General features: G+C 46.3%; 1 protein-coding gene across 2 annotated transcripts in view; it reads left to right on the forward strand.

Moving 5' to 3' along the window:
• Positions 1-22,435, forward strand: part of LOC106572662 (low-density lipoprotein receptor-related protein 1) — a 249,595-nt gene that overhangs the window by 218,207 nt on the left and 8,953 nt on the right. For both annotated transcript variants that reach the window (XM_045696299.1, XM_045696300.1), the window contains exons 66-83: positions 1,103-1,222; positions 1,451-1,573; positions 2,123-2,248; positions 2,546-2,662; positions 7,639-7,745; positions 9,299-9,431; positions 9,890-10,012; positions 10,261-10,383; positions 10,673-10,810; positions 10,987-11,124; positions 11,630-11,749; positions 13,235-13,527; positions 15,386-15,567; positions 18,146-18,252; positions 18,470-18,589; positions 18,850-19,026; positions 20,564-20,704; positions 20,862-21,035. In XM_045696299.1, the coding sequence (XP_045552255.1) occupies positions 1,103-1,222; positions 1,451-1,573; positions 2,123-2,248; positions 2,546-2,662; positions 7,639-7,745; positions 9,299-9,431; positions 9,890-10,012; positions 10,261-10,383; positions 10,673-10,810; positions 10,987-11,124; positions 11,630-11,749; positions 13,235-13,527; positions 15,386-15,567; positions 18,146-18,252; positions 18,470-18,589; positions 18,850-19,026; positions 20,564-20,704; positions 20,862-21,035 (2,562 nt within the window). The remainder of the gene's footprint in view (positions 1-1,102; positions 1,223-1,450; positions 1,574-2,122; positions 2,249-2,545; positions 2,663-7,638; positions 7,746-9,298; positions 9,432-9,889; positions 10,013-10,260; positions 10,384-10,672; positions 10,811-10,986; positions 11,125-11,629; positions 11,750-13,234; positions 13,528-15,385; positions 15,568-18,145; positions 18,253-18,469; positions 18,590-18,849; positions 19,027-20,563; positions 20,705-20,861; positions 21,036-22,435) is intronic.

A 22,435-nucleotide genomic window follows, 5' to 3' on the forward strand; every position in this document is an offset into this window, starting at 1 on the left:
ACGTCTTGTGTCTGTCATCCTCTGTTGTCTCTCTGACACGTCTTGTCTGTCATCCTCTGTCGTCTCTCTGACACATCTTGTCTGTCATCCTCTGTCGTCTCTCTGACACGTCTTGTGTCTGTCATCCTCTGTCGTCTCTCTGACACGTCTTGTGTCTGTCATCCTCTGTCGTCTCTCTGACACGTCTTGTCTGTCATCCTCTGTTGTCTCTCTGACACGTCTTGTCTGTCATCCTCTGTTGTCTCTCTGACACGTCTTGTCTGTCATCCTCTGTCGTCTCTCTGACACGTCTTGTGTCTGTCATCCTCTGTTGTCTCTCTGACACGTCTTGTCTGTCATCCTCTGTTGTCTCTCTGACACGTCTTGTCTGTCATCCTCTGTCGTCTCTCTGACACGTCTTGTCTGTCATCCTCTGTTGTCTCTCTGACACGTCTTGTCTGTCATCCTCTGTCGTCTCTCTGACACGTCTTGTCTGTCATCCTCTGTTGTCTCTCTGACACGTCTTGTGTCTGTCATCCTCTGTCGTCTCTCTGACACGTCTTGTGTCTGTCATCCTCTGTTGTCTCTCTGACACGTCTTGTCTGTCATCCTCTGTTGTCTCTCTGACACGTCTTGTCTGTCATCCTCTGTCGTCTCTCTGACACGTCTTGTCTGTCATCCTCTGTTGTCTCTCTGACACGTCTTGTCTGTCATCCTCTGTCGTCTCTCTGACACGTCTTGTGTCTGTCATCCTCTGTTGTCTCTCTGACACGTCTTGTCTGTCATCCTCTGTTGTCTCTCTGACACGTCTTGTGTCTGTCATCCTCTGTTGTCTCTCTGACACGTCTTGTCTGTCATCCTCTGTCGTCTCTCTGACACGTCTTGTCTGTCATCCTCTGTCGTCTCTCTGACACGTCTTGTCTGTCATCCTCTGTTGTCTCTCTGACACGTCTTGTCTGTCATCCTCTGTCGTCTCTCTGACACGTCTTGTCTGTCATCCTCTGTCGTCTCTCTGACACGTCTTGTCTGTCATCCTCTGTTGTCTCTCTGACACGTCTTGTCTGTCATCCTCTGTCGTCTTTCTGACACATCTTGTGTCTGTCTATGTGTGATTGTTCTACAGATATCCACGTGTGTCTGCCCAGTCAGTTCAAGTGCTCCCACCCCAGCCGCTGTATCCCGGGAATCTTCCGCTGTAATGGACAGGACAACTGTGGAGAAGGGGAGGACGAGACAGACTGCCGTGAGTCAACACCTCTTTTTCCTTCCTATCTCCTCATCTGCATGCTTTATTGCATGTTATACATTTAGTATGGTAATACTGCTGTGTTGCACGTGGTCTCGATGTAAAATAGATTGTATTTCAGTGAGACTAACCTGGATAGATGAATGTTAAATAAGAAATATACTGTTGTTATGGGTTGCTCTCTCCAGTCAGTAACAGTCATCTGTCTGTTCTCTCTCCCTCTAGCCGAGGTCACCTGTGCGCCCACCCAGTTCCAGTGTGCCATCACCAAGCGCTGTATCCCTCGTGTCTGGGTGTGTGACCGTGACAATGACTGTGTGGACGGATCGGACGAACCAGCCAACTGCAGTAAGACCCCGCTCCTTTGTTTCAGAGGACTACATGCAAATCAAGTTCAATATCCATGTTGCAGTAGAATACATGTTTCTGCTAACATACCAAACTAATGAACTGCGGATGCACTAGATCTTTCAGATCTCGTCACATCCTCCCTCCACCTTATACTCAGTCTGTCATCTGGCCTGTGACAAGCCTCAGTCAGTCCCCTCTCCTAACCCTCTCCCTCTTCTCCTCCCTTCTCTCCTCCCCCTCCTCTCCCTCCCCTCCCCTCCCCTCTCCCACCCCTCCTCTCCTAACCCTCCTCCCCCCTCCTCTCCCTCTCCTCCCCCTCCTCTCCCTCTCCCTCTTCTCCTCCCTTCTCTCCTCCCCCCTCCTCTCCCTCTCCTCCCCCTCCTCTCCCTCTCCCTCTTCTCCTCCCTTCTCTCCTCCCCCTCCTCTCCCTCTCCCTCTCCTCCCCCTCCTCTCCCTCTCCCTCTTCTCCTCCCTTCTCTCCTCCCCCTCCTCTCCCTCTCCTCCCCTCTCCCACCCCTCCTCTCCTAACTCTCCTCCCCCCTCCAGCCCAGATGACGTGTGGTGTGGATGAGTTTCGCTGTAAGGACTCTGGTCGCTGCATCCCGGCCCGGTGGAAGTGTGACGGGGAGGACGACTGTGGAGACTCATCTGACGAACCCAAAGAAGAGTGTGGTGAGTGTTCTGTCTGTCACACAGGAAACGGAAAGCTCCAACAAAGAATTTCTCTGGATCCTTACCGTAGAATCTGGAGGACCGGTACAGCGTCCATTACACTTTAATACAAAGTTCACTCTCTCCCTCTCTGAATTCCTTATAACAACCCTTGAGATTGCCAACAAGATCATAGGTGTATTTTAGAGGGGTATTTATGTCCTCTATGAAGGTTCATGCTATGGTGTTAACCTCCTGTACGGTTTGTATGTACTGTGGTGTTGTGGAGCTGAGGGTCTGACCCTTGTCTCTGTGTAGATGAGAGGACATGTGAGCCGTACCAGTTCAGGTGTAAGAACAACCGCTGTGTCCCGGGTCGCTGGCAGTGTGACTATGACAACGACTGTGGGGACAACTCAGACGAGGACAAGTGTGGTATGTCTCTCTGTCATTCCTGTTACACTATCCTTGTGGCCCCATCTCACCCTGGCCAATGCCACTGCATTGTTTCATTGCATTTATAGTATGCTCATGGTTTGTGATGTTTTGGGCATAACATGTTCTGCATTGGAAGCTTGCTCCTTAGTCCTCATGACCGACCGTCGGAATACACTTCAATTGCTTGATTCTTGTGTATTTGTTTTGCTTCCCAGTGTCTGTAGATGTTTTGTAACACACACTGAGACATTGTCATTTAGTTTGTCCTTAACTCATCTGTGATGCATCTCACCTCATCTAATGTTTACCTTTCATTTCCCACTCACTGACCTGTTGGCATGAGCCAGAGGTAGGTCTCTACTTTCAACCATCCCCATTTCACCAACCCCTAATGTCACTCTGCTCCTCCCCTCCCCTCCCATTGCATCCTATTCAATCACATCGCAGTCATTTATATGTCTGATGCTGCCCATTTCAACCCTGCCCCTCTCATATCTCCTCAGACAGTGACAGGTCAAAAGTAGGGCTTGTTTCTAGTACAAAAGTAGGGCAAAGTTTATGACTTATTTTCTAAGATGCTAACATCTGGGACCTCCCAAGTTGTGCAGCGGTCTAAGGCACTGCATCGCAGTGCTAGAGGCGTCACTACAGCCCGGGTTCGATGCCAGGCTGGGTCGCACCCGGCCGTGACCGGGAGACCCATGAGACAGCGCACAATTGGCCTAGCGTCGTCCGGGTTAGGGGAGAGTTTGGCCGGCTGGGATGTCCTTGTCTCATCACGCTCTAGCGACTCCTTGTGGTGGCCGGGCGCATGCACGCTGACACGGTCGCCAGCTGTACGGTGTTTCCTCCGACACATTGGTGAGGCTGGCTTCTGGGTTAAGTGAGCAGTGTGTCGAGAAGCAGTGTGGCTTGGCGGGGACGTGTTTCGGAGGACACATGGCTCTTGACCTTTGCCTCTCCTGAGTTTGCACAGGAGTTGCAGCGATGGGACAAGACTGTAACTACCAATTGGGTATCACAAAATTGTGGCGAAAAAGGGGTAAAAAGTACAACAAAATTAAATAAAAATAAGCAGGGTGAAAGCACACAGCTATGTTACCACTTTCAGTAAAGATGCAATGTTGTTCATCAGGCACCTAGGACATCTTCTATTGCATCTCTGGAGCTCTCCTTTGACCATCATTGTTTGGCCTCCCTCTGTGTGTCCATGCTTGTGATGTGTTGTGAGGTGTTGTGGTTTGTTGTGTTGTGGTTTGTTGTGTTGTGTTGTTGTGTAATGAGGTGTTGTTGTTGTGAGGTGTTCAAATCAAATGTATTTATAAAGCCCTTCTTACATCAGCTGATGTCACAAAGTGCTGTACAGAAATCCAGCCTAAAACCCCAAACAGCAAGCAATGCAGATGTAGAAGAACGGTGGCTAGGAAAAACTCCCTAGAAAGGCCAGAACCTAGTGTTAGATTCTTATTTTTCAGAGTAAATAACTCATGGACACTATAGAAGCTTTAACCAAGTTTAATTCTTCCCAAAGGTTCTGTACAGCTGTATTCAGACAACCCAACACTTCTCCCATTCAGATATATATCCCACTTAAGACACTCCTCCTTCTCTCCAATCCTTATATCTTATGGTTTAACAGGAAAAGAGTAACAAGATACCAAAACCTTATTACTCCCTTCAGGTGACCTGTCCTCACCTCCTGACCTCAATCCCTCCTTCACCTAATCCACAGATGTCCATCTGTCTTTCCTGTATCAACATGGTGCTCTGCTCCCATCCCCCAACACATTCCACAGCTATCTGTCTTTCTACAGATATTCTATGCTTCTTCTCTATCATTTATTTAATATCTCAATGTTCAAAATGTCGAATCCAACACTAGGAAGAAACCAAGAGAGGAACCAGGCTCTGAGGGGTGGCCAGTCCTCTTCTGGCTGTGCCGGGTAGAGATTATAATAGAACATGGCCAAGATGTTCAAATGTTCATAGATGACCAGCAGGGTCAAATAATAATAATCACAGTGGTTGTCGAGGGTGCAACAGGTGAGCACCTCAGGAGAAAATGTCACTTGGCTTTTCATAGCCGATCATTCAGAGTATCTCTACTGCTCCTGCTGTCTCTAGAGAGTTGAAAACAGCAGGTCTGGGACAGGTAGCACGTCCGGTGAACAGGTCAGGGTTCCATAGCCGCAGGCAGAACAGTTGAAACTGGAGCAGCAGTACGGCCAGGTGGACTGGGGACAGCAAGGAGTCATCAAGCCAGGTAGTCCTGAGGCATGGTCCTAGGGCTCAGGTCCTCCGTGAGAAAGAATTAGAGAGAGCATACTTAAATTCACACAGGACACCGGATAAGACAGGAGAAATGCTCCAGATATAACAGACTGACACTAGCCCTCCGACACATAAACTACTGCAGCATAAATACTGGAGGCTGAGACAGGAGGGGTTGGGAGACACCGTGGCCCCATCCGACGATACCCCCGGACAGGGCCAAACAGGCAGGATATAACCCCACCCACTTTGCCAAAGCACAGCCCCCACACCACTAGAGGGATATCTTCAATCACCAACTTACCATCCTGAGACAAGGCCGGGTATAGCCCACAAAGATCTCCACCACGACACAACCCAAGGTGGGCGCCAACCCGGACAGGAAGATCACGTCAGTGACTCAACCCACTCAAGTGACGCACCCCTCCTAGGGACGGCATGGAAGAGCACCAGTAAGCCAGTGACTCAGCCCCTGTAATAGGGTTAGAGGCAGAGAATCCCAGTGGAGAGAGGGGAACCGGCCAGGCAGAGACAGCAAGGGCGGTTCGTCGCTCCAGTGCCTTTTCGTTCACCTTCACACTCCTGAGCCAGACCATACTCAATCATAGGACCTACTGAAGAGATGAGTCTTCAATAAAGACTTAAAGGTTGAGACTGAGTCTGCGTCTCTCACATGGGTAGGCAGACCATTCCATAAAAATTGAGCTCTCTAGGAGAAAGCCCTACCTCCAGCTGTTTGCTTAGAAATTCTAGGAACAGTCTTGTGACCGTAGCGTACGTGTAGGTATGTACGGCAGGACCAAATCGGAAAGATGGGTAGGAGCAAGCCCATGTAATGTTTTGTAGGTTAGCAGTAAAACCTTGAAATCAGCCCTTGCCTTAACAGGAAGCCAGTGTAGGGAGGCTAGCACTGGAGTAATATGATGTTGTTGTGAGGTGTGATGTGGTGTGTTGTGAGCTGAGGTGCTGTGATGTGGTGTGTTGTGAGGTGTGGTGTGGTGTGTTGTGATGTGTTGTGGTGTGTTGTGAGGTGTTATGATGTGTTGTGAGGTGCTGGGATGTGTTGTGGTTGGTTGTGAGGTGTTATGATGTGCTGTGGTGTGTTGTGAGGTGTTGTGTTGTGTTGTTGTGAGGTGTGATGTGTGTTGTGAGCTGAGGTGCTGTGATGTGGTGTGTTGTGATGTGTTGTGGTGGGTTGTGAGGTGTTGTGGTGTGTTGTGAGGTGTAATGATGTGTTGTGATGTTTTGTGGTGTGTTGTGAGGTGCTGTGATGTGTTGTGGTGGTTTGTGAACTGAGGTGCTGTGGTGTGGTGTGGTGTGAGGTGTTGTGGTGTGTTGTGATGACTTGTGGTGTGAGGTGGTGTGGTGTGGTGTGAGGTGATGTGAGGTGGTGTGAGGTGATGTGGTGTGAGGTGCTGTAATGTGGTGTGAGGTGAGGTGGTGTGGTGTGAGGTGAGGTGGTGTGAGGTGCTGTAATGTGTTGTGGTGTGAGGTTGTGTGGTGTGAGGTGATGTGAGGTGCTGTAATGTGGTGTGGTGTGAGGTGTTGTGGTGTGAGGTGATGTGGTGTGAGGTGCTGTAATGTGGTGTTAGGTGTTGTGATGTGGTGTGGTGTGTTGTTAGGTGTTGAGGTGCTGTAATGTGTTTTGATGTGGTGTGAGGTGCTGTAATGTGGTGTGGTGTGAGGTGCTGTGGTTTGGTGTGAGGTGCTGTAATGTGGTGTGAGGTGCTGTAATGTGGTGTGGTGTGAGGTAATGTAATGTGTTTTGAGGAGTTGTGAGGTGATGTGGTGTGAGGTGCTGTAATGTGGTGTGAGGTGCTGTAATGTGGTGTGGTGTGAGGTGCTGTAATGTGGTGTGGTGTGAGGTAATGTAATGTGTTTTGAGGAGTTGTGGTGTGAGGTGATGTGGTGTGAGGTGCTGTAATGTGGTGTGAGGTGCTGTAATGTGGTGTGAGGTGATGTGGTGTGAGGTGCTGTAATGTGGTGTGGTGTGAGGTGCTGTAATGTGGTGTGGTGTGAGGTAATGTAATGTGTTTTGAGGAGTTGTGATGTGGTGTGAGGTGATGTGGTGTGAGGTGCTGTAATGTGGTGTGAGGTGCTGTAATGTGGTGTGAGGTGCTGTAATGTGGTGTGGTGTGAGGTGCTGTAATGTGGTGTGGTGTGAGGTGCTGTAATGTGGTGTGAGGTGCTGAGGTGCTGTAATGTAATGTGTTTTGAGGAGTTGTGATGTGGTGTGAGGTGATGTGGTGTGAGGTACTGTAATGTGGTGTGAGGTGCTGTAATGTGGTGTGAGGTGATGTGGTGTGAGGTGCTGTAATGTGGTGTGAGGTGCTGTAATGTGGTGTGAGGTGCTGTAATGTGGTGTGAGGTGATGTGGTGTGGTGTGAGGTGCTGTAATGTGGTGTGAGGTGATGTGGTGTGAGGTGCTGTAATGTGGTGTGAGGTGTTGTGATGGGTTGTGAGGTGTGTTGTGAGGTGCTGTAATGTGTTGTGCTGTGAGGTGTTGTGAGGTGTTATGAGGTGTCGTTGTGTGTTGTGGTGTCTTATGAGGTGTTGTGGTGTGTTATGAGGTGTTCTGTACAGTACTCTCTCCCCTGTGAATTTGGTCTTTTACTAAAAACAACACATTTGGAAGCCATTTCCAGCTAAGCTATACAGTATAATGTTCGTTATGTGAGACCTGTGTTGCTGTGTCTTTACAGTCCCACGGCAGTGCTCAGAGAGTGAGTTTGCCTGTACCAACGGACGCTGTATCGCCGGGAGGTGGAAGTGTGATGGAGACCATGACTGTGCTGACGGATCTGATGAGGTAACACACCTGACTCAACCACAGCAACATATCTGAGTTAGACACATGTGTAATAGATCACGCTACTGACTCATACTGTAGGGGAGAGTGGGGTAAGTTGAGCAATTCTTTACATTCAGCATCACGCTGTCAATGCAAATATTCTAACAAAGATATCTACATATATTTCAGGATGCTGTGTATACCTGGAAATAATCAGAATTAATTTCAATATTACAGTTTTGAAAACATAGCTTGTCCAAAAAAATTGTCTCTTGGCACAACTTATCCCTGTGTACGGGGTAAGTTTAACCGCAGGACAGGGTAAGTTAAGCCATCTACAAATTTCTGTACTGAAAGGAAAATTATCAGTACCTTTTAAAAAAACATCTATATTTATTTATTTATTTCCCAAACACAATTCAACACAATCACAATTGCTCTTTTGTCTTTAAATTATTCAAGGCTTAACACCTAACAAACACTTGTAACTTTTTTTTTTACACTTGCAACATAGGCCAGGTCCTGTTGCAACATAGGCCATGCCTTCCCTGTGGCTCAGTTGGTAGAGCATGGTGTTTGCAACGCCAGCATGGTGTGTGGGGGGCCAGTACACAATATATATATTTTTTTAAATAAATAAATAAAATATGAAATGTATGCATTCACTACTGTAAGTCGCTCTGGATAAGAGCATCTGCTAAATGACTAAAATGTAAAATGTAAAATGTCTGTTGTTACCTCATATCCCAGCAATAATGCCTTGTATTATGCCTGGGAAGAAAACACTTAAATTTGCTCAACTTGCCAATGGCTCAATCATTGGCACAACTTACCCCATGGCCATTGGCTCAACTTACCCCAAGGCAAACATTTTGACTATACTAGCCCACACAGCAACAAGGATGCACTTTCCTGCTAGGTTTAGGACCTCATATTGAAGCAATAAGGCACGAGGGGGTGTGATATATGGCCAATATAACACGGCTAAGGGCTGTTCTTATGCACGACGCAAAGCGGAGTGCCTGGATACAGCCCTCAGCCGTGGTATATTGGTCATATATCACAAACCCCCAAGGTGCCTTATTGCTATTATAATAAACTGGTTACCAATGTAATTAGAACAGTAAAAAGTCATTTTTTGTCATACCTGTGGTATACAGTCTGATATACCATGGCTTTCAGCCAATCAGCATTCAGGGCTCGAACCACCCAGCTATATGTCTATAATGAAGCTTATAGAGACCACAACTCATGTATAGAAAAATCTATATATATACAAGCATCATGAAACCTCAAACACAATAAATTCATTTGACTTGGTAAAAACATGTTTTTTAACCTAACTTATTTACCTCTTTTTCCATGTGGTTTCTTCCTTCACAGACTCCATGTAATGATGACCTCTTCAGTAAATATTTGGTCAAATGATAAATTATAGGGCGGCTCCACTTTAGCCTACTCTCCCCTACTAACAACCTCTCTATGTTACTGGTTGACCTTATAGCTTAGAGATGTGCCTTTTACTTGAGTGGTTAAAAGTGTGTGTTTGTGTGTGCGTGCATGTTCCTCAGGACGGCTGTGACCTGAAGTGTGACAGTGACCAGTTCCAGTGTAAGAACGGCCACTGCATCCCCAACCGCTGGCGCTGTGACGCAGATGCTGACTGTTTGGATGGCAGCGATGAGGAGAAGTGTCACATCGCTGGTGAGTGTGTGTTTATGTGTCCCCATGTGCCTCGCTCATGCTGGCATTTGAGATGACCACAGTGCTAAAAGAGAGTGGTTTTACTGAGCATCCTTTTTATTTATCCTTTATTCAACTAGGCAAATTAGTTAAGAACAAATACTCTTATTTACAATGACGGCCTACCCCGGCCAAACCCTCCCCTAACCCGGACAACACTGGGTGCCACCCTATGGGACTCTCAATCACAGCCGGTTGTGATACAGCCTGGAATCGAACCAGGGTCTGTAGGTACGTCTCTAGCACTGAGATGCAGTGCCTTAGACCGCTGTGCCACTCGGGAGCCCTCTACGTTTATTAATTGAGAGGGATTCTGGAGATGTGCGTAGGATCCCTTTTACACAGTCTGTGGTAGGATCTACAGGAACAGGGTCAATAATGGGCAACCTACTGTTCTTCTTCCCTTCTCCATGTCTCAGTTGAGAGACACTGCCCCCTGGACGACTTCCAGTGTAACAACACGCTGTGTAAGCCCCTGGCCTGGAAATGTGATGGAGAGGACGACTGTGGAGACAACTCGGACGAGAACCCTGACGAGTGCAGTGAGTAGTGACATCAGATCCTGTGACATCAGATCCTGTCTACTAGTACCCTTTTCACAGTACCGAGTTGAACTGACTTGTACTGTGCTGGCCTGGTTACTCATCCATCATGATGGGAAGGACAATGTGAAATAAAATACCAGAGCCACCACAGTTCAGGTCTAGTTGTCACGATGGTCAGAAAAAGTATGCATCCTAAAGCCTGTTCTGACTCCTTGACTCCTAACCCCTCTTTCTCCCCCCCCTAGGGAGGTTCCAGTGCCCCCCCACCAGGAGTTTCCGCTGCCAGAACGACCGTGTGTGTCTGAAAGTGTCCAAACAGTGTGACGGAGTTGACAACTGCGGGGACAACTCTGATGAGCTCAACTGCCGTGAGTTTCCTGTGCTGCTGGCCTTTAGCATACACCAACACAAGGCTGTCTTCTTGATGAGCTGTTGTTCCCTGTGGAGAGGTTCCATCTGTACACCTACCATACCACTTATGTTACCTATGACAGAATGCATATCCAATACAGGGCTTCATTGTCGTTTTATTCAGTGGTATGCAATTATAGACATTGGATCAGAATGGTTGTGTTAATTTCATTCAATAGACATTTAATACACCTTTATTTACCCCTCAGGGGCAATGTGATGGTTGGTCTATGTGTGTTTTCTCAGAACCCCCTCCAGCCCAGCCTACCTGTGACAAGGATGAGTTCCTGTGTGCCAATGGCAGGTGCATCAGCTCCAGTCTGCGCTGTAACTTCTTCAATGACTGTGAGGACTACGGTTCAGATGAGATCCACTGCAAGACAGGTGCCCCAAGTCATGACTGGTTAACACATCACCATGTCGACCATTCTAATGGCATGTTGGAGAAGACAGCGGTGGTTTCTTTTTCTCACACAATGTTCCGTTAACCTTCCAATGGCTCAACACTGTTTATCCTAAAGGTTTTCTTCTCTGCCTGTGGTGTGTCTCTGACCCTGCAGACACCAAGCTGAATGACTGCAGGAGTAACAGGACTCTGTGTGGGGACGGGGATGAGGCCCACTGTGTCAGCAACCTGACAGACTCCTTCTGCTCCTGCAAACCAGGCTTCCAGAAGACTGCTCATAACACCTGTGAAGGTACACTCCACACACCAGGATGTCCTCTACAGAGTGAAGCTTATTACACACACCAGGATGTCCTCTACAGAGTCAAGCTTATTATACACACCAGGATGTCCTCTACAGAGTCAAGCTTATTACACACACCAGGATGTCCTCTACAGAGTCAAGCTTATTACACACACCAGGATGTCCTCTACAGAGTCAAGCTTATTATACACACCAGGATGTCCTCTACAGAGTCAAGCTTATTACACACACCAGGATGTCCTCTACAGAGTGAAGATTATTACACACACCAGGATGTCCTCTACAGAGTCAAGCATATTACACTATGTACACACGTGTTAGAAACAGTATCTACTGGGATATCTCACTTTCAATCCCATATCCCAAAATATCATTACAAGGTTACAAGCCCACATTTCATGTACACTCGCTCACTCAGAGCTCAATCTGTATATTTCATTTTGTCGTTAAAATGCTGATTGAGGTACCTTTATTAACCCCTGACCCCTCTCAGATAAGAATGAGTGTAAGCAGTTTGGAGTGTGCTCCCACATGTGCAACAACACTAAGGGATCCTACAAGTGTAGCTGCCACAAACACTTCACCAGGATCAATGACACCTGCAAGGTTGACAGTAAGTAGCATATTCTTCTAGTAGTGTAGTGTTCTTCTAGTAGTGTTCTTCTAGTAGTGTAGTGTTCTTCTAGTAGTGTTCTTCTAGTAGTGTCGTGTTCTTCTAGTAGTGTTCTTCTAGTAGTTTAGTGTTCTTATAGTAGTGTTCTTCTAGTAGTGTAGTGTTCTTCTAGTAGTGTTCTTCTAGTAGTGTAGTGTTCTTATAGTAGTGTTCTTCTAGTAGTGTAGTGTTCTTCTAGTAGTGTTCTTCTAGTAGTGTTCTTCTAGTAGTGTAGTGTTCTTATAGTAGTGTTCTTATAGTAGTGTAGTGTTCTTATAGTAGTGTTCTTCTAGTAGTGTAGTGTTCTTATAGTAGTGTTCTTCTAGTAGTGTAGTGTTCTTATAGTAGTGTTCTTATAGTAGTGTAGTGTTATTCTAGTAGTGTTCTTCTAGTAGTCTAGTGTTCTTATAGTAGTGTTCTTCTAGTAGTGTAGTGTTCTTCTAGTAGTGTAGTGTTCTTATAGTAGTGTTCTTCTAGTAGTGTAGTGTTCTCTTATATTAGTGTTCTTATAGTAGTGTAGTGTTCTTCTAGTAGTGTAGTGTTCTTATAGTAGTGTAGAGTTGTTCTAGTAGTGTTCTTCTAGTAGTGTTCTTCTAGTAGTGTAGTGTTCTTATTGTAGTGTGTTTCTAGTAGTGTTCTTCTAGTAGTGTTCTTCTAGTAGTGTCGTGTTCATCTAGTAGTGTTCTTCTAGTAGTGTAGTGTTCTCCTAGTCGTGTAGTGTTCTCCTAGTAGTGTAGTGTTCTTATAGTAGTGTTGTTCTAGTAGTGTAGTGTTCTTATAGTAGTGTTGTTCTAGTGGTGTTGTTCTATTAGTGTTCTTCTAGTAGTGTTCTTCTAGTATTGTAGTGTTCTTCTAGTAGTGTAGTGTTCTTATAGTAGTGTTCTTATAGTAGTGCTGTGTTCTTCTAGGAGTGTAGTGTTCTTATAGTAGTGTACTGATCTTCTAGTAGTGTGTTTCTAGTAGTGTAGTGTTCTTCTAGTAGTGTAGTGTTCTTCTAGTAGTGTAGTGTTCTTCTAGTAGTGTTCTTCTAGTAGTGTAGTGTTCTTCTAGTAGTGTAGTGTTCTTCTAGTAGTGTAGTGTTCTTCTTGTAGTGTAGTGTTCTTCTAGTAGTGTAGTGTTCTTATACTAGTGTTCTTATAGTAGTGTTGTTCTTATAGTTGTGTTGTTATAGTAGTGTAGTGTTCTTCTGGTTGTGTGGTGTTCTTTTAGTTGTGTAGTTTTCTTCTTCTTTCTTCAAACCCTAAATACTTTGAAATAGTGTATTCTTAACCCTTCCGCAGCCACAATGAATGCATTGACATTTTCATGAATTCTGTGTCGAAGTTCTGTCTTCATTTCCTCACTCCTCTCTCCCTCCCTCCCTACCACTCTCTCGCTCTCTCTCTCTCTCCCTCCCGCCCTCTCCCCTCCCTCCCTACCCTCCACCACTCCCTCTGGTCTTTCCAGACCAGAACAGTAGCAGACAGGTGCTCTACATCGCCGATGACAACGAGATCCGCAGCCTGGACCCTGGCATGCCCAACTGGCGCTACGAGCAGAGCTTCCAGGGCGATGCCAACGTACGCATCGATGCCATGGACCTGCACGTCAAGACCAACCGCATCTACTGGACCAACTGGCACACTGGCAGAATCTCCTCCTACGAGCTGCCTTCATCGTCGTCATCTTCCTCTTCTGGCACATCGTCAAATACACGCCGCAACCGCCGCCATAGTGAGGGAGGTGTTACTACCCTGGAGGTGAGGCTTGAGTGACGCAAACAGGAATGTACGCACGCGCACACACAAATACACACACACTCACATACTCACATGCACACACACACAAACACAAACACGTACACACACATGTACACACTCACACATGTACACACACACAAACAGACACACTAAAACATGGGCACTGTTATGACATCCTATGTGTGATACAATATAAGTGGATTGCAGTTAGTGCCAAGTCTCATAGTTCAGAAAGGTCTGTTGTTTTCTGTTCACAACATAATGAGATGTACCTAAACATCCCTCTGTCATCTCTCCCTCTGACTAGATTGTAGGGCATCTAAACATCCCTCTGTCATCTCTCTCTCTGACTAGATTGTAGGGCATCTAAACATCCCTCTGTCATCTCTCCCTCTGACTAGATTGTAGGGCATCTAAACATCCCTCTGTCATCTCTCCCTCTGACTAGATTGTAGGGCATCTAAACATCCCTCTGTCATCTCTCCCTCTGACTAGATTGTAGGGCATCTAAACATCCCTCTGTCATCTCTCCCTCTGACTAGATTGTAGGGCATCTAAACATCCCTCTGTCATCTCTCCCTCTGACTAGATTGTAGGGCATCTAAACATCCCTCTGTCATCTCTCCCTCTGACTAGATTGTAGGGCATCTAAACATCCCTCTGTCATCTCTCCCTCTGACTAGATTGTAGGGCATCTAAACATCCCTCTGTCATCTCTCCCTCTGACTAGATTGTAGGGCATCTAAACATCCCTCTGTCATCTCTCCCTCTGACTAGATTGTAGGGCATCTAAACATCCCTCTGTCATCTCTCCCTCTGACTAGATTGTAGGGCATCTAAACATCCCTCTGTCATCTCTCCCTCTGACTAGATTGTAGGGCATCTAAACATCCCTCTGTCATCTCTCCCTCTGACTAGATTGTAGGGCATCTAAACATCCCTCTGTCATCTCTCCCTCTGACTAGATTGTAGGGCATCTAAACATCCCTCTGTCATCTCTCTCTCTGACTAGATTGTAGGGCATCTAAACATCCCTCTGTCATCTCTCCCTCTGACTAGATTGTAGGGCATCTAAACATCCCTCTGTCATCTCTCCCTCTGACTAGATTGTAGGGCATCTAAACATCCCTCTGTCATCTCTCCCTCTGACTAGATTGTAGGGCATCTAAACATCCCTCTGTCATCTCTCCCTCTGACTAGATTGTAGGGCATCTAAACATCCCTCTGTCATCTCTCCCTCTGACTAGATTGTAGGGCATCTAAACATCCCTCTGTCATCTCTCCCTCTGACTAGATTGTAGGGCATCTAAACATCCCTCTGTCATCTCTCCCTCTGACTAGATTGTAGGGCATCTAAACATCCCTCTGTCATCTCTCCCTCTGACTAGATTGTAGGGCATCTAAACATCCCTCTGTCATCTCTCTCTTTGACTAGATTGTAGGGCATCTAAACATCCCTCTGTCATCTCTCCCTCTGACTAGATTGTAGGGCATCTAAACATCCCTCTGTCATCTCTCCCTCTGACTAGATTGTAGGGCATCTAAACATCCCTCTGTCATCTCTCCCTCTGACTAGATTGTAGGGCATCTAAACATCCCTCTGTCATCTCTCCCTCTGACTAGATTGTAGGGCATCTAAACATCCCTCTGTCATCTCTCCCTCTGACTAGATTGTAGGGCATCTAAACATCCCTCTGTCATCTCTCCCTCTGACTAGATTGTAGGGCATCTAAACATCCCTCTGTCATCTCTCCCTCTGACTAGATTGTAGGGCATCTAAACATCCCTCTGTCATCTCTCCCTCTGACTAGATTGTAGGGCATCTAAACATCCCTCTGTCATCTCTCCCTCTGACTAGATTGTAGGGCATCTAAACATGCCTCGGGGTATAGCGGTGGACTGGGTGGCTGGTAACCTGTACTGGACTGAATCTGGCAGAGATGTGATCGAGGTGGCCCAACTTTCAGGCCAACACCGCAAGACCCTAATCTCAGGCATGATAGACGAGCCTAACGCCATTGTAGTGGACCCCCAGAGAGGGTGAGATTTTTTATTTAACCTCTTGGGGCTAGGTGGGACGCTAGCGTGCCACCCGTGGTGCACTCCATCAACAGCAGGTGCATTTCAAGAGCGGCAAATTTGAATCCAAATAAATGTCAAAATTCAACTATGTTACACCATTTGAAAGATAAACATCTCCTTAATCTAACCACGTTTTACGATTTCAAAAAGGTTTTACGGCGAAAGCATAAATTTAGAGTATGTTAGGACAGTACATTTACAAGAGTTGTGTGTAATGTTTTGTCAAGTCAAAGACAGGGTCACCAAAACCATAAAACCAGCTAAAATGATACACTAACCTTTTACAATCTCCATCAGATGACACTCCTAGGACATTATGTTAGACAATGCATGCATTTTTAGTTCTATCAAGTTGATATTTATATACAAAAACAGCGTTTTACTATGGCATTGATGTTGAGGAAATCGTTTCCCTCCAATAACCGGCAGTCAAGTCAGCGTCACAAATTAAATAATTAAAATTAGAAAACATTGGTAAAATATTATATTGTCATTTAAAGAATTATAGATTTACATCTTTTGAACGCAATCAACTTGCCAGATTTAAAAATAACCTTACTGGGAAATCACACTTTGCAATAATCTGAGCACTGTGCCCAGAAAAATACGCGTTGCGATACAGACTAGACGTCATGTTGGGGAGATCTAAAATCGAAAATACTATGTAAATAATCCATTACCTTTGATTCTCTTCATCAGATGTCACTTCCAGGTATCACAGGTCCATAACGAATGTAGTTTTGTTCAAAAAAGCTCATCATTTATGTCCAAAAATCTCCGTCTCGTTAGCACATGATGTAAGCCAGCCGGACTTCTCGTCATGAACGAGGGGAAAAAATATATTTCCGTTCGTTCAAACATGTCAAACGTTGTATAGCATAAATCATTAGGGCCTTTTTAACCAGAACATGAATAATATTCAAGGTGGACGAATGCATACTCTTTTATAACGTATTGGAACGAGGGTACCCAACATGAAGTAGCGCGCCAGGTGTCTAATGGGACATCACCGTTCCATGGCTCTTGTTCGGTCAGATCTCCCTCCAGAAGACTCAAAACACTTTGTAAAGGCTGGTGACATCTAGTGGAAGCAATAGGAAGTGCCAAAATATTCCTAAACCCCTGTGTTTTTCAATGGGATAGGTTTAAAGTCAATACAACACATCAGGTATCCACTTCCTGTCAGAAAATGTCTCAGGGTTTTGCCTGCCAAATGAGTTCTGTTATACTCACAGACACCATTCAAACAGTTTTGGAAACTTTAGAGTGTTTTCTATCCATATATAATAAGTATATGCATATTCTAGTTACTGGGTAGGATTAGTAACCAGATTAAATCGGGTACATTTTTTTTATCCAGACGTGCAAATGCTGCCCCCTAGACCCAACAGGTTAACCTTTATTTAACTAAGCAAGTCAGTTAAGAACAAATTCTTATTTACAATGACGGCCTACCACGGCCAAACCCTCCCCTAAACCGGACGACGCTGGGCCAGTTGTGCGCTGCCCTATGGGACTCCTGATCTCGGCCGGTTGTGATACAGCCCTGGATCGAATCCGGGTCTGTAGTGACGCCTCGAGCCGCAGTGCCTTAGACCGCTGCACCACTCAGAGACTAGTACCCTTTACCACTACTGAGCCAACCCCAGCCAAGCCCAGCTAACCCCAGCCAAGCCCAGCCAAGCCCAGCTAACCCCAGCCAAGCCCAGCTAACCCTAGCCAAGCCCAGCTAACCCCAGCCAAGCCCAGCTAACCCCAGCCAACCCCAGCCAACCCCAGCCAACCCCAGCCAAGCCCAGCTAACCCCAGCCAAGCCCAGCTAACCCCAGCCAAGCCCAGCTAACCCCAGCTAACCCCAGCCAACCCCAGCCAAGCCCAGCTAACCCCAGTTAACCCCAGCCAAGCCCAGCTAACCCCAGCCAAGCCCAGCTAACCCCAGCTAACCCCAGCTAACCCCAGCCAAGCCCAGCTAACCCCAACCAAGCCCAGCTAACCCCAGCCAAGCCCAGCTAACCCCAGCCAAGCCCAGCCAAGCCCAGCTAACCCCAGCTAACCCCAGCTAACCCCAGCTAACACCAGCCAAGCCCAGCTAACCCCAGCTAACCCCAGCCAAGCCCAGCTAACCCCAGCTAACCCCAGCTAACCCCAGCCAAGCCCAGCTAACCCCAGCCAAGCCCAGCTAACCCCAGTTAACCCCAGCTAAGCCCAGCTAAGCCCAGCTAACCACAGCTAACCCCAGCTAACCCCAGCTAAGCCCAGCTAAGCCCAGCTAACCACAGCTAACCCCAGCTAACCCCAGCCAAGCCCAGCTAAGCCCAGCTAACCCCAGCCAAGCCCAGCCAAGCCCAGCTAACAACAGCCAAGCCCAGCTAACCCCAGCTAACCCCAGCCAAGCCCAGCTATATTGAGTTGGCCTAGTTATGCATCCACCACTGTCCTGGAAAAGACAATGCAAAAATAAATTATCAAAAGAATTTGAATAATAAACTTGTATTTCCTGCTGAGCTGTTTTGACTGCGTTTCTCACTGTCCTCAGGACCCTGTACTGGGCCGACTGGGGAAACCACCCTAAGATTGAGACAGCAGCCATGGATGGAACCCTGAGACAGACGCTGGTCCATGAGAACATCCAGTGGCCCACAGGTCTGTATAGCATTAGCATTGTAGCCTAGCATTAGTATTAACACTTAGCATTATACATATCATTATTCCCTAGCATTAGCATAGTGGTGTAAGTGGTGTCATACCTTCTTTCTGGTCACTGTTTGTGTTATCCATGTCCTCTTTAACCCTCCCATCCTCCTTCCGCTCCTACTCCTCTTCCTCTACCACCACCTCCTCCTCCTCCTCCTCTCTCCAGGTCTGGCGGTAGACTACTTCAACGAGCGCTTGTACTGGGCAGACGCTAAGCTCTCTGTTATCGGGAGCGTACGACTCAACGGCTCCGACCCCGTCATCTCCGTCACAGGACTCAAAAACAGTTCAGTTCACTACACTAAACTACACTTATCTCATGGCTGGGGTTCAGTGTAGTTTTATGAGGATACCACCCATCTTTGTTTCCTACTGAATTTTACATGGGTAACAATTTATGAATTAAAGGATAAGTAGTGAAATTGTATTTTTAAGCAAGATACAGTTATCACTGTTTTACAGAGTGGGTTGGCCTTGTTCAGTTCTCAAAAGGACATAGTTCAGGCAGGATTAACAGTTCCTAACTCTCTCTCCTTCCATCCCCAGACCTGCTCCACCCGTTCAGCATCGACATCTTTGAGGACTACATATATGGCGTCACCTACATTAATAACTTTGTGTTCCGGGTCAACAAGTTTGGCAAGAGCCCCATGGAGAACCTGACCACTGGCATTAACCACGCCACAGACATAGTCCTTTACCACCGTTACAAACAACCAGAGAGTGAGTGGCTGTCTGCCTACACTATAGCTAATTTCTTTAAATGAAACCCTACTCCCCCATATAGTACACTTCTTTTTGACCCCTATCAAACCACCACCGCTAAAAACTGTTAGAGAGTGTCTGTCTCTCTCTCTCTCTGTGTGTCTGTGGGTCTGTCTCTGTATGTCTGTCTCTCTCTGTCTCTCTCTGTCTGTCTCTGTCTGTCTGTCTCTGTCTGTCTCTGTCTCTCTCACTCTCTGTCTCTCTGTCTGTCTCGCTCTCTCTCTGTCTGTCTGTCTCGCTCGCTCTCTGTCTGTCTCGCTCTGTCTCTGTCTGTCTCTGTCTGTCTCTGTCTGTCTCTCGCTGTGTCTCTCTCTGTGTCTCTCTCTGTGTCTCTGTGTCTCTCTCTGTGTCTCTCTCTCTGTCTCTCTCTGTCTCTCTGTCTGTCTCGCTCTCTGTCTCTCTGTCTGTCTCGCTCTCTGTCTCTCTCTGTCTCTCTGTCTGTCAGTCTCTCTGTCAGTCTCTCTGTCAGTCTCTCTGTCAGTCTGTCTGTCTGTCTCTCTGTCTGTCTCTGTCTGTCTCTCTGTCTGTCTCTCTGTCTCTCCGTCTGTCTGTCTCGCTCTCTGTCTGTCTGTCTTGCTCTCTCTCTGTCTGTCTCGCTCTCTCTCTGTCTCGCTCTCTCTCTCTGTCTGTCTCGCTCTCTCTCTGTCTGTCTCGCTCTCTCTCTGTCTGTCTCGCTCTGTCTCTGTCTGTCTCGCTCTGTCTCTGTCTGTCTCGCTCTCTCTGTCTGTCTCGCTCTGTCTCTGTCTGTCTCGCTCTGTCTCTCTCTGTCTCTCTGTCTCTCTGTCTCTGTCTCTCTCTCTGTGTCTCTCTCTGTGTCTCTCTCTGTGTCTCTCTCTCTGTCTCTCTCTGTCTGTCTCGCTCTCTGTCAGTCTGTCTCACTCTCTGTCTCTCTCTGTCTGAGAGAGTCTGTCTGTCTGTCTGTCTGTCTGTCTGTCTGTCTGTCTGTCTGTCTGTCTGTCTCTCTCTCTCTCTCTCTCACTCTCACTCTCACTCTCTGACTCTCTCTCTCTGACTCTCTCTCTCTGACTCTCTCTCTGACTCTCTGTCTGTGAAACACTATCCATTATATGCAGTATGTCACTATCCATTATATACAGTATGTCACTATCCATTATATACAGTATGTCACTATCCATTATATACAGTATGTCACTATCCATTATATACAGTATGTCACTATCCATTATATGCAGTATGTCACTATCCATTATATACAGTATTTCACTATCCATTATATACAGTATTTCACTATCCATTATATACAGTATTTCACTATCCATTATATACAGTATGTCACTATCCATTATATACAGTATGTCATAGCTTTGACCCAATTTCCACATAATGTTTTTCTTCAGACCCCCCTTCTTCCACCATAGTGCGCTACTGTTAACATCTATTCCACATATGGTTCAGTGGAGTTTAACACATTTTAGTGACGTTTCTCTTTATCCTGTTCTGGTTGTTACTGTCTGTTCTCTCTCTGTGTCATCAGTGACTAACCCATGTGACAGGAAGAAGTGTGAGTGGTTGTGTCTGCTCAGCCCCAGTGGTCCAGTCTGCACCTGTCCTAACGACCGCGTGGCTGAAAACGGCACATGTGTGGAGAGACCGCCTTCCACACGGTCTCCATTCTGTGAGTACACACGCCCACTGGGCACACACCGGTTGAATCGACGTGGTTTCCATGTCATTTCAACTAAATTACGTGGAACCAACATGGAATAGATGTTGAATTGACGTCTGGTGCCCAATGGGACTCTCATCAATAACCTCTCCCCCTCTTCTCCCAGCTCCCCCGTCCGGGCCGTGTACGGTCCAGTGCCTGAACGGAGGGAACTGTTTCCTGAACACCAGGCAGCGGGCTAAGTGTCAGTGCCAGCCCAGCTTCACTGGAGAGAGGTGTGAGGTCAACCAGTGTAGAGACTACTGTAAGAATGGTGGAGCCTGCAGTGCCTCAGTCGTAGGTAGGTTACCTGAGCATATACAGTCATTGGTGTGGCTGCAACTGGCAAACTAGTCTAGGTGCCGGTGGCAGCCATTTTCTATTGCAGACTGTAGGGGCTGCTTTAGGGGGACTGTGGGGACTCTGTTGTGCATTGATATTAATAGGAACCCTTCTAGGATTCAGCCCTATGTGTGTTAAGTTCCCTTTTCCACTTTTTTTCTATGTGTATTCTGACCTTGAATTTAAGCATGATAATAGCAGGCTATTCACCCACTTGACTTCATTCCCTCATAATTCCACCACCTTTACGCGTGAGGAAACCATGAATAAGGTCGAACAAGCTGCCAGTTCCAAGCGGAAAAGCATCTACTTGATTTTTTCCCGATAGAAATAACAGCATTCTCAATTCACTGTAATTTCTAAATTGATAAGAGCCATTGATAGCAGCTAGGGAAATGCGTAATCCATTTAGAGAGGTGGATTGTAAATACACATAGCAATTGTTTTAGTAAAATGTTTCCTTATGATCACTGGAGACGAATGTGAAACCAGTCATATGGAAGCAAACTGAAACTCAGATCAACATGACATGTATTGCATGTTGCTGTCCCTTTACCACAGTGAAGTAGGCTATAAATTGCTGTGCCGTTATTCAGAATTTGTGTGCCCTCATAATTTGCGTGGATGAAATTTGGAGAGCCAAGGTATAGGCTTCTGTAGGGCTGAACCTGCTGAGTTGATGCATGCGCTTTGCAACGTTTTCATTATGTTCCTGGCTTTTCTCCATTTTATTTTATCATGTGTATCATGATAAATATTAGCCACTATCGGGGGAGCCACCATCAGTAATACCCACATACATTTATAACTGTTACTTTCGTGTTCATTTCCTTCAATTTGTATCATTCCATTCCGTTGACCTTTTTCCTCTGTCACGTCTGTGTAGTTGTTCCTGAAGGAGGCTAGCGTTACTGGATCATCGTAGGTTAACGTTGTGCAATCATTTGGACATGCAGCCTATTGTAATTATTATGAAACTCAGACTACACGTAACAGGTTAAGCCTGGAGCATGTTGTCGTACAGTTCCATGATCAATGAGGATTACAGTAGATTTATAGGACTACTGTTCCACCCCTATTGTACACTTTCCTCACCTTCCAAAATTCCATGAACTGAATTTGAATATGGCAACTTTCAGGATGAATCAAACCACTATCTTTGATTCATCAATATAGTTTGTGTGTAAAGTCTCTCCAAACCATTCATATATACTTTCCTAACCCCAAAATGGCTTAAATAATCTACAAAATCTCTGTATTTTTTTATCTACCAGTTGGTGTTGAAACGGAGACGAATATATATATATATATATACTGCTCAAAAAAATAAAGGGAACACTTAAACAACACATCCTAGAT

This window comes from Salmo salar, chromosome ssa15, assembly GCF_905237065.1.
Source record: "Salmo salar chromosome ssa15, Ssal_v3.1, whole genome shotgun sequence".
Taxonomy (NCBI): Eukaryota; Metazoa; Chordata; class Actinopteri; order Salmoniformes; family Salmonidae; genus Salmo; species Salmo salar.